The sequence below is a fragment of the Dermochelys coriacea genome, chromosome 11 (genome assembly GCF_009764565.3).
Source record: "Dermochelys coriacea isolate rDerCor1 chromosome 11, rDerCor1.pri.v4, whole genome shotgun sequence".
Classification (NCBI taxonomy): Eukaryota; Metazoa; Chordata; order Testudines; family Dermochelyidae; genus Dermochelys; species Dermochelys coriacea.
The window spans coordinates 57,235,916-57,248,235 of NC_050078.2; the positions used below are offsets into that span (position 1 = coordinate 57,235,916).

The 12,320-nt window shown below is 46.6% G+C and overlaps 1 protein-coding gene across 1 annotated transcript in view; it reads right to left on the minus strand.

The window, feature by feature from the left end:
• DNAH7 (dynein axonemal heavy chain 7) overlaps positions 1-3,098 on the minus strand; it is a 308,475-nt gene extending 305,377 nt beyond the window's left edge. The window contains exon 1 of the mRNA XM_038420958.2: positions 2,980-3,098. Coding sequence (XP_038276886.1) covers positions 2,980-2,994 — 15 coding nt within the window. The 5' untranslated portion in view covers positions 2,995-3,098. The remainder of the gene's footprint in view (positions 1-2,979) is intronic.
• Between the last annotated feature and the right edge of the window lie 9,222 nt (positions 3,099-12,320).

Here is a 12,320-nt window from a genome sequence, read left to right on the forward strand (position 1 = left end):
GGGATTAAGCAGGTCGCGCAGTGGCGGGGGGGATCATTGCGGGAGAGGGAGTAAGCAGGTCAGCGCATGGCGGGGGGTCATTGCGGGAAGAGGGAGTAAGCAGTCACAGTGGCGGGGGGATCAGCTGCGGTAAGAGGAGTAAGCAAGGTCAGCGCAGTGGCCTGGGGGATCACTTGCGGAAGAGGGAGTAAGCAGGTCAGAGCGCAGGTGGCGGGGGATCATTGCGGGAAGAGGGAGTAAGCAGGTCAGCACAGTGGCGGGGGATCATGCGGGAAGAGGGAGTAAGCAGGTCAGCGCAGTGGCGGGGGGGATCACTGCGGGAAGAGGGAGTAAGCAGGTCAGCGCAGTGGCGGGGGATCACTGCGGGAAGAGGGAGTAAGCAGGTCAGCGCAGTGGCGGGGATCACTGCGGGAAGAGGTAGTAAGCAGGTCAGCGCAGTGGCGGGGGATCACTGCGGGAAGAGGGAGTAAGCAGGTCAGCGCAGTGGCGGGGGATCACTGCGGGAAGAGGGAGTAAGCAGGTCGCGCAGTGGCGGGGGGATCATTGCGGGAAGAGGGAGTAAGCAGGTCAGCGCAGTGGCGGGGGATCATGCGGAAGAGGGAGTAAGCAGGTCAACCAGTGGCGGGGGATCACTGCGGGAAGAGGGAGTTAAGGAGGACAGCGCGGTTGCGGGGGTGATCATTGCGGTAAGAGGGAGTAAGCGGTCAGCGCAGTGGCGGGGATCACTGCGGGAAAGGGAGTAAGGAGGACAGCGCGGTGCGGGGGGATCATTGCGGGAATAGGGAGTAAGCAGGTCAGCGCAGTGGCGGGGGATCACTGCGGAAGAGGGAGTAAGGAGTCAGCAGTGGCGGGGGATCACTGCGGGAGAGGGAGTAAGGAGTCAGCGCAGTGGCGGGGATCACTGCGGGAAGAGGGAGTAAGCAGGTCAGCGCGGTGGCGGTGGGGATCACTGCGGGAAGAGGGAGTAAGCAGGTCAGCGCAGTGGCGGGGATCACTGCGGGAGAGGGAGTAAGGAGGTCAGCGCAGTGGCGGGGGATCACTGCGGGAAGAGGGAGTAAGCAGGTCAGCGCAGTGGCGGGGGATCACTGCGGGAAGAGGGAGTAAGGAGGACAGCGCGGTTGCGGGGGGGATCATTGCGGGAAGAGGGAGAAAGCAGGTCAGCGCAGTGGCGGGGGATCACTGCGGGAAGAGGGAGTAAGCAGGTCAGCGCAGTTGCGGGGGATCACTGCGGGAAGAGTGAGTAAGCAGGTCAGCGCAGTGGCGGGGGATCACTGCGGGAAGAGGGAGTAAGCAGGTCAGCGCAGTGGCGGGGGATCACTGCGGGAAGAGGGAGTAAGCAGGTCAGCGCAGTGGCGGGGGATCACTGCGGGAAGAGGGAGTAAGCAGGTCAGCGCAGTGGCGGGGGGGATCATTGCGGGAAGAGGGGTAAGCAGGTCAGCGCAGTGGCGGGGGATCACTGCGGGAAGAGGGAGTAAGCAGGTCAGCGCAGTGGCGGGGGATCACTGCGGGAAGAGGGAGTACGCAGGTCAGCGCAGTGGCGGGGGATCACTGCGGGAAGAGGGAGTAGCAGGTCAGCGCAGTGGCGGGGGATCACTGCGGGAAGAGGGAGTAAGCAGGTCAGCGCAGTGGGGGGATCATTGCGGGAATAGGGAGTAAGCAGGTCAGCGCAGTGGCGGGGGATCACTGCGGGAAGAGGGAGTAAGCAGGTCAGCGCAGTGGCGGGGGGGATCATTGCGGGAAGAGGGAGTAAGCAGGACAGCGCAGTGGCGGGGGATCACTGCGGGAAGAGGGAGTAAGCAGGTCAGCGCAGTGGCGGGGGGATCACTGCGGGAAGAGGGAGTAAGCAGGTCAGCGCGGTGGCGGGGGCTCACTGCGGGAAGAGGGAGTAAGCAGGTCAGCGCAGTGGCGGGGGGATCATTGCGGGAAGAGGGAGTAAGCAGGTCAGCGCAGTGGCGGGGGATCATTGCGGGAAGAGGGAGTAAGCAGGTCAGCGCAGTAGCGGGGGGGATCACTGCGGGAAGAGGGAGTAGGAGGACAGCGCGGTGGCGGGGGATCATTGCGGGAAGAGGGAGTAAGCAGTCAGCGCAGTGGCGGGGATCACTGCGGAAGGGAGCAGCAGTCAGCGCAGTGGCGGGGGATCACTGCGGGAAGAGGGAGTAAGATGACAGCGCGGTGGCGGGGTCACTGCGGAAGAGATAAGCAGGTCAGCGCAGTGGCGGGGGGGATCTGCGGGAAGAGGTAGTAACAGTCAGCGGCAGTGGCGGGTGATCACTGCGGGAGAGGGAGACAGGTAGCGGCAGTGGCGGGGGATCACTGCGGAAAGAGGGAGTAAGCAGGTCAGCGCAGTGGCGGGGGATCACTGCGGGAAGAGGGAGTAAGCAGGTCAGCGCAGTGGCGGGGGGATCACTGCGGGAAGAGGGAGTAAGCAGGTCAGCGCGGTGGCGGGGGATCACTGCGGGAAGAGGGAGTAAGCAGGTCAGCGCGGTGGCGGGGGATCACTGCGGGAAGAGGGAGTAAGCAGGTCAGCGCGGTGGCGGGGGATCACTGTGGAAGGCAGCGGGAGGCCGTGATGAGGTGGGGGAACAGCTGCTGCTGACACAGGAAGGCCAGTGCAGGATGGGGCGGGTCAGTGCGGGGGTGTCTCTGAGGGAGTTGGGGGGGCAGGGGAGGCCAGTGCAGGGCGGGCTGCTGCTTTTGGCGGTCGGGGAGAGCAGTACAGGTCGAGCGGTCGCTGGGGGCAGAGACGTCAGTTGAGAGTGTGAGGGTCGCTGTGGCGCAGCAGGGGGTCAATGTGCGGGAGTGCGGTGCCGGGAGTTGCTGTGCGGGGCACGGAGCGGGGGGGTGGGAAGGGCAGGGGGACGTGAGTAGGGGCGGCGGTCAGCACAAGCCTGGGGGTCGCTGTAGGGGGCATGGGGCAGAGCGGGGATGGAAGCCGCTGCGCGGGCGTGGGGAGGTCGTCCCAAGACCCATCCCCCTCACCTGCTCGCTGTCCATGTCTGCGGCTCCTCCCGGGTCGGGGGCTCCGCTCGCTCGCACGCTCCCGTCAGGGGCGCTGTCGCCGGCGGGGGGGGGGGAGGCGGAGGGGCTGTTGTGTTGAAGGAAGCCCCGTTGCTTAGCAGCGGTTCGGGCCCAGGCTCCGCCTCCGCCGCGAGACGCAGAGCGAATCCCAACGGTCCCCGCCGGCCGCGCGCGCGCCTGATTGGCCCGGAGCTTCGGAACGCCCCCAGGAGGCGGCGGGCGTTGGGCCGCGCAGTGAGCGCCCCGTGCCGGGAACCCCGCGTTAAGGCCCGTCCGACGGCCAGCGCGGGCCGGCTGCAGGGCCACCCCCAGACTCTGGGACAGCGGCTCGGGCTTGGGTATTTCAGTTGTTAAATACCTGCCTCAGACCCAGCCCTGCGCCTTCCTCCCGGCCCCCGCGGCGTAAACAGCCGCGGGGGTGGCTGTACCTGGAGCCAGCCGCTGGGGCCGCCCCGGGGTCAACCCCAGCGACCGCCGCGCCCTCCGCGGGGCAAGTCATGGAGCGGGGGGAGGGCCCTGGCCGACACGGAGCCCTTCTGACGGGGAAGGAGACGAACGTAGGCGCCGAGGCGCACAGCGACGAGTTCTGCGTGAGCTTGGCAGAGGTTGGTCCCGGAAAAGACGCAACTGCGCCCAGCTTGGGGCACCTGGCAACCGGTATCGTTAATAGTCCCGGTGAAACAGCCACCTCCCGAACAGCGCCCAGGCCCCCGTCACATCACAACGAAGCGGGCCGCTGTTCTGCACCAGGCAAAATAAGTTTTTGTACTGATTTTGAAGCGATTCCCAGAAAGTCCAAGAGAGCAAACTCACCCCCTTGACCTGTTCATTGCAGGCAACAGCAAGAGAGGAACCAAGATGGTATTTAAACAAGAAAACAGTTCTGGGTAATGACAGGTTTCAGAGGAGCAGCCGTGTTAGTCTGTATTCGCAAAGAGAAAAGGAGGACTTGGGGCACCTTAGAGACTAACACATTTATTTGAGCATAAGCTTTCGTGAGCATCGGATGCATCCGATGAAGTGAGCTGTAGCTCACGAAAGCTTATGCTCTAATAAATGTGTTAGTTCTGGGTAAGGTCTTAACGACACCTAATTTTCTTGATAATTGCATTAGCTTCTTTTGGCCACTAAGGGGTGTACGTTCAACATTAAAACTGAAATGCTCTGAAAAACAGTATATTCAGGCATGAACACCAGAAACATGACAATGTACTCCTTTGCTACTGATTTATAGTTACAATTTTCATTGTCCCACACCACCCCAATTCAAGCATTAACATGTGAAGAAGAGTAGCAGCCGTGTTAGTCTGTTTTTGCAAAAAGAAAAGGAGGACTTGTGGCACCTTAGAGACTAATAAATTTATTAGAGCATAAGCTTTTGTGCATCCGATGAAGTGAGCTGTAGCTCACGAAAGCTTATGCTCTAATAAATTTGTTAGTCTCTAAGGTGCCACAAGTACTCCTTTTCTTCATGTGAAGAAGTGCTCTTTGCTTGGTAAGCTTGAGGGTCTGGTCCTGCTTCCCCTGAAGTCAATGGAATGTTGCTATTGTCTTTATAGAGATTGAGGACAAAAGTGAGACCTTTTGCTGGACTATGCACAGAAATTGCACCAATTTAACCAAATCTGGTACTAAATCAATACGGCTAACTCAATTCAACTCTTCTGTGTGGACACTCTTAAATCAGTTTGTATCCACACAAGGATTGCACCAATTCTAAATCAATTTAGAAACCAAATTTAGTTAAAGTGGTGCACTTTTTGTATGTAAGCTGAGACCATGTTTTGTTTTCATACACTCATAGACCTTAAGGTCAGAAGGGACCATTATGGTAATCTAGTCTGATCTGCACAACACAGGTCACGGAATCTCACCCACCAACTCCTGTAACAAACCCCTTACTGAAATCCTCAAATCATGGTTTAAAGACTTCAAGGTGCAGAGAATTCTCCAGCACATGACCCATGCCCCAAGCTGCAGAGGAAGGTGAAAAACCCCCAGGGCCTCTGCGAATCTGCCCTGGAGGAAAAGTCCTTTCTGACCCCAAAGGGCAATCAGCTAAACCCTGAGCATGTGGGCAAGACTCACCAGCCAGACACCCAGGAAAGAATTCTCTGCAGTAACTCAGATCCCACCCCATCTAACATCCATCAGAGGCCATTGGGCATTTTCAACACAATGACAAAATAGTTTTATATTAAACAACCACATACTAAAAGGAAACCAATTTCACATACGCTTGCTTTATGTCATTTTTCTGATAGTATAGTTTCTATAAAATCATTCTTTTGAACAATGTGTGTGTTCTTGCTTATAGTGATATTAAGTGAAAGTTTCATCCTTAGAAATAGGATGAAATGGATTTTAATGGAGCTATGCTGATTTATATCAGCTTAAGATCTGGCCCATTCTTTTTTTAAACAGCAAGGCCCAATCCTGTGAGTTCATGACAGTCCCCAAGACTCAGTGAAGTCAGTAACTTGCAATATGAGACACCAAATTAGACAGCTGCTTACCACATTGATGCACAAGAGGATGGAGCTGAGAACACTTTTCACTGGAAGACATTCGCTTGACTCTCAGCCTTGTACGTCATACGCTTCAGGTGCCTACGTATTTATTTGATCATATTTTGGTTTTTATCAGGTAAGCAAAAAGCTATCACTATCTAAAGTAATACTTCATCCTTTTATTTGTCAAATAAAACAGCTTGTCATGTTTTATTAGTCAGTGACTTCCTAGTTACATAACTATATTTACATTATTGCTTGGGGCAACAGAAAAACTTTCCTTATTTGATCTGCCAGTTCTTTAGGAAAGTATGTTGTCACAATATCAGCAACCAGTTCTAATTTGACAAAAGGTTACAAGTGTGAAACAGAGCATACAGTCTGAACATTTCAATTAGTAGAAGGTTTTACATTAATAATTACAGTTACCATACTTATCCAGAAAGTGACCCTTTCTGCTCTTGCAATGTTAAAGAATTTGTGGTCATGAGAGGAAGTCTCAGTTGCAGGTACAGCTTATCAGGTGGATGGCTCAATATAAAGAGGAGTGTATGCAAATTGCAAATTCAAGAAAGGCTCAGAGATAGGCACTTAAACCTTTGTGGCTCTTCCTACTACTTAAGGTACCTAAATCCAAAATTTAGATCCTCAAAAATCCCCACTCAGCTGCCACTTAACACAGTAATTGCCAACATTTCCTAGATACCTAAGTTTCTGCTAATAAAGTCCCCTGGTGCCTAAATTTCTGCCAAAGTGCCTGCACAAAACTGTCTGAGCTACTTGGTGCCCAGCTCCTGCCTAAGTCCTGGTGGCATTTACAAACTATGCGTACCCTACCTATCTGATCTGCAGGTCCTAAATTTGATAGATGTTCTCAGAGCATGCCTAATCGACAAAGAACATAGCTGAGGAGAAACAGCTGCTGTCATCCCAATACCCTAATGGTTAAAGCATTCACCAAGATGTGGGAAACAGATTCAAATCCCCACTCTGCATGATATGGAGCAGGGAGTTGATTCCACATTGCCCATCTTCCAGGTGAGTGCCCTAACCATTGGGTATTCCCTGCCTGCTCCAAATATTGCCAATCTGATCATCTAGAAAATGTAGGAAGGGAAATCCCTAGAGCAGATTGGATTCAGGTATTGTGGAGCAAGGGTAGATCCTAAAGATAGCAACATATATTAAGCACATTTCCATGTTTCCAATAATTCTCCTGAAGCATACAATCAAGCCAACATAAGTTGTAACAATTTTTATTTTCAGTGATCAGTAAATGCTCATTCAGCAAATTCTTATTTATGGTTCAAAGAATCACAATGAAAAGCCAATAGGAGTCTCCCCTAGTCATATTTTATCTAGTTCTTAATTTCAGGATCTGGAAAGCATTACAATTTTTTCTATAAATAACTGTTCCTTTCACATTGTCCATAGGAATTTCCTCCTTTACACAGAAGTCCCTAAGAAGTTCAGATTAGGTTACATTATTGTTTCCTACTCTTTTCCTCCCCTCCACACAGGTTTACTGCTCTCAAAAATGCAGCTGCCTTGTCTGTCAGTTGCAGAATGTTTGAATCAAATCCTTAAAGTGACAATTAAGTACTTTTAACTTAAACAGAACCTATATTAACTGAGTTAAAGAGTCTTGCCCAAGGCCATAGAAAGATTCAGTGCCAAAAGTGGAAGTCTTTGGCTCCCAAGTCCTGAGCTTGGTCCACACCTCTCTTTTATGAGAAATCCAACAATCAAGCTGTTAAAAATAACTCAGCTGAATGCAAAACAAAACAACTTCATCACTTAATTAAATCTCTTATAAATAAGCGGGTGGGGGGGGAGCACCAGAGTAAAAACAACGAAAGGATGAAGGAAGAGCCTATACAATAAAAGTTTCTACTGCAGAATGTATGTTAAAAACAAATCCTGCACGCCTCCCCCCCACAACACACGCACACAAGGAAAAACAGTCCACCTGTACGAGCCAAAGTACACATAGTATATATTGTAACCTATAAAAAGACTAGTTTAGATTAGAGGAATTGACTCCGAGTACAAAAGGGTAGGGTAGAGGACAAGGTAGAAGATGGTTAGGGAGTGGAACAGAGTGAAATGGCAACATTTTGAAACCAGGAAAACTGAGCAGTGTTCCATTATTTGAAGACAGTTCTTACTGGTAGCTCTGCCTACTATTAAAGTTTAATAAAATAAGGTAGAAACCCTTATATTCATATACATTTAAATTCACAATAAAATTTAAAAGAAATGCAAAAGTTACAGTTCCTAAACCATATTAGACATGTTTGGGACTTTAATAATAAACAACTAATATAAAGCCAGATTGTAGCTGGCCCTACTTGGGTTAAATAAGAACCTTACATTTCTTTTATGGCCTTTACACAGGAGTCTCATTGAAACTGAAAGGAATAAACTCCTAAGTCACTTAGAAACTTTAAAAATTATACTCTCTCTCTCACTTTCTCCTCCCAGGCTGTTTTGTTTACCAAATTTCTCCCACCACCTTCTTGTTGTCTTATCTCTTTTAGCAATTTACAGTTGTAACTTCTTTGGGGCAGAGACCTTTTATTTTTATTTATCTTTAAAATAATATGCACACCCACAGCTGTGCTTTGCAAATTGATAATATGGTCCTCTGATGCTAGTGCATCAGCTATATCTCAGGTGCTTGCAATGCTCCAACAAAGAGGGCAATTTTTGGTCTTATTTTAAAAAACAAACAAGCCTTGTTTTCAGTTTTGTTCTTTGCTTCATTAGTTAGATAGTTTTCAGGCCAGTTGCACTACTGAGTTGGGAAAATTATGATGTTGAAAAACACACAAAGGGTGAGATTTTTTTTTTTAAGTGACTAAGTCATTTGACTTTCAATGTGAATTGTGCTCCTAATCACACCCAAACTGCCTACGGTTATAAAACAGATCGCTGCACCCAGCACATGCTTAGTGCACATGCTTACCTTAGTGCACATGCTCTGCCCCTTTTGGAATTTCTTTACACTACATTCTTGTTCTTGAGAGATTTCTGAATAGCAGCTGTGATAGTCTGTATTCGCAAAAAGAAAAGGAGTACTTAGAGACTAATAAATTTATTTGAGCATAAGCTTTCAAGAGCTACAACCCACTTCATCTGAGTAATTTCCGTTTTTTTTAAACATACTGGGCAAACTGACTATATTAACTGAAGTTAAAAATCAAAAGATTTGTGGGTACTTCAGAAGGAGACTCCAATTTGCCCAGTAGGTAAGAGTCACTTTTGTGTATGGCATGAAAAATACTTTGAGTATACAAGCATTTTGGTAATTGTTGTTCTAAATTATTATTTCTAGTCCCCACGTTTAAATTTTCACATATTTAAATTGATCTTTCACACAGTCGGAGTTTGCGTTTTTGGTTTTTTAATGCAGTTTACTCTACATTTAGATATTAAGGTAACTTTCGTATGGTCTATTCTTTCAAATTACTGAATGCACCTTTCAGAGTAGCAGTCGTGTTAGTCTGTATCCGCAAAAAGAAAAAGGAGTACTTGTGGAACCTTAGAGACTAACAAATTTATTTGAGCATTAGCTTTCATGAGCTATACCTTGTGACATGCTGAGCTACACCCTAAACTCCCTGACTTAAGTTGGAGTTGAAAGCACTTGGCACTTTGTCATATCAGATCCTTAGTGGGGGAGGGGGAAATGAAGTAGCGTTTCCACTTATTGAATCCATTCAGTGCAAGTTAATGTAGCAAGCTGAATTAAATCAAATCATTTGGTAATAACACTTCCATAATTGTAGCCCTATAGCTACCTGTATGCCAGCAGTATGGTGCATATTAATTTATTCAGTGCATTTTATCTCTGAGCTACATGTGCATATCCCACTAGAACTTTAGCTCACAATATGGTAGTCACAGCTGATTCACTGAGATATTATTGAAACTATTAAAAATAAGGGTCAAGGATTTTTGCACAAATATGGGATCATTGTTACCAAAAGTCAAGTCAGGGATTTAATAATCTGAAGTTAACAGTAGAGTTGATTTATGTTAAAACAACAGGCATGACTTTTATATATATTTTGTACAGTATCATAACTCCAAGGTTCAATTAAATGAAGTTAGAATTTCAAACAGTCATTAAACTATCACTTTAAATCGTAATACATTCAGGAAATTATATATGGAAAGGTTGGTGAGTTAGCGAATGGTAGCTATGGTCTTTCAGTTCAAGGATTGTTTGCTTGTTTTATACAGCAAGTAGGAGAGGATGAAATTAAAGTTGCATGCAATATTTATATACTGTATATAGAAACTTGGTAAAACTGAAAACTGAATGGATGCATGAAATGTTTTGCACAATCATATTTCTGAAAAATTGCTTTATAATGGTAAGAAGGATTATATCTCACAAATAAGTAATTGCATCCTTATCTACAAAATCAAACCTTCACATACTTGCACAAACACTACAAATAAACTTCAAGAATTCTGAGAATAAGAAAATGTAATCAAAATCAAGTTATAGCAGTGACTCTATGCAGTCATATTTTCCTTCCTCTACAAGAAGAGAGAAATGCACTCACACTTTTGGTAACGATCCCATATTTGTGCAAAAATCATTGACCCTCATTTTTAATATCCATTAATATCTCAGTGAATCAGCTGTGACTTCTGTAATACAATGTAACCCTCCTAGTGTGTATTCACACTTTTGGAAATTTGGTATGAGCAAAATGGACTAGAACAGATCACTCTGGAAGGGACATTTTTGAAAACTTGGGAGAGACTCATTTCAAATGGGAGTAATTTGATTTTCATCAATTCAGTCTAGGGAGGGTAGGATGGGAAATGGCCCAGTGTTTACTGCCGTAGGTAAACTGTCAAATGACTTGGTGCCTGATTGTGAGAGATGCTGAACACCTGCATTTCTGACCGAAGTCTATAGAAACTCTGCAGATTCAGCACTTTTGAAATCAGGCCCTTTATCTGCAAGTGAACATCACAGATGCAATATAAGACAGCCAGGGGGTTTATAAAGGGACAAAATAGAAGGTCTGCTTATCTAAATCATCAGCAGTATAGGGCAATAATCCAGCCAGCATTTTAATGCTGGTGATTTAGCCAAGTACACCATTAGATTTTACAGGGTTTTATTCTGACTTTGACGTATGCTACCACACTGGCTCTGCTGGGTCTCCAAAATAAAGGGCAAAAATAGTCACCATTGTTACTTTATCAGCTTCAGTAGAATTACACCAGCAATTAATTGCTGTGTATTTGTCCTCATACTAGATTTTTTTTTTAAAAGCAGCTTTGCAAAAGCATCTTTGAATTAATTCCCTCATATCCTTGCATCCATAAAGGCATTAGCTGCTCTCTGCAGTAGAGCAGAATGAGAATTAGAAATAGTCCAAATGGCAAAGATGAGATGAGCCATACTAGAGGTTATAATTACTCAGTAAATCTCTAACACTACATACATTATGTTCACACACGAGAATATATGCAGCATAATGTGAAAAAGGTTTTAGCAGTATACATTTGAAAGTTATATTACACAAGTGACTCACAGACTAGTGAGCATGACTAGAGAATTGGTCAAATAATCATTCATGAGCTAGGGACTGGGCTTTGGTATAGAAATTGAGTGTGTTTCAGTGTGTATGGGCACATATGAAATGTGCACTTGCAAAATGTAGGAGCATGGTACTGGATTTTAAGGTAAGTACCATTAGTATGGTGCTTGAGATTTTCATGTCCCTTAGTAGTTTTCCTTACCAGGTGCTGTAGATTGAATCTCCCACTTCCTAACCTCTGTAGGAGTGCTCCACAGGAAGGAACTGGAAAGCTCAAGGGGCTAGTTATGGAATATAGAACTTTCCATCTAAATTGTCAGCTCACATTCAGGCCAACTTTCTCAGTCATTTCCACAGATATAGAATTCTCTCCCAGAAGGTACTGAACAACTACAAATCACTACCTTCAGCACCATCCACATCTCTCTTTGCAACAGCATTTCTACAGTGTACTCCTCCCACCCACCCCAGCCATGCTAGTAAAGGAGAATAGGAAGAGAAGACATGATAGCTTACTTATATAATTCTGTCAGGCATGCTGATACATGGTAATGTTCACCATAAAACTACCTAGAAAGTCTGTCCGTGCCACCATCTCTTAAAAATGGTTATTTGGATTGTGATTAGATAAAATATAAATATTGAACTGAGACTTAGAATGAACACTTGATGGTAACCATCTCAACAGGAATTTTAGATTGATCATTGTGGCCAAATTCTGCCCTGTGATAAAGCACTCCTGGCCAGAGAAGTTTTGCACTTCAATCTTTCCCAAGATTTCAAGGGTAAAAATCTTTGATTCTCTGAGGTCAATAGGAGTTTTGCTGCAGTCTTCACTGGGGTTAGGAATTCACCGTGTTTTTCCTTCTGCTCCAAAAGAAACTACAATTTGAAGTGTTGTCGCAGCAAAGGCCTGATCCTGGAAACCTTACTTAGGAGGAGTTCTATTGACTTATTAGAGCTAATCACGTAAAGGTTTAATAAAAGTTTTCTAAGATATCTTACACATTTACAGTTTGTCACTGTATAATTCTATATTGAAATTAATATGGGAATTTTTCTATATAATGGTTCATCAGTACAGCAGGCTATCCATTTGTCTAATACACAGAGCTGGCAAAGAAGCACTTCCAAGTTTGATAGTTGGCAGAAATCAAGGCACAATTTCCCCCCACTTCTTTCAGCAGAGTCCAGCAAACTTGTTATCCAGTTCTCTCTGCTG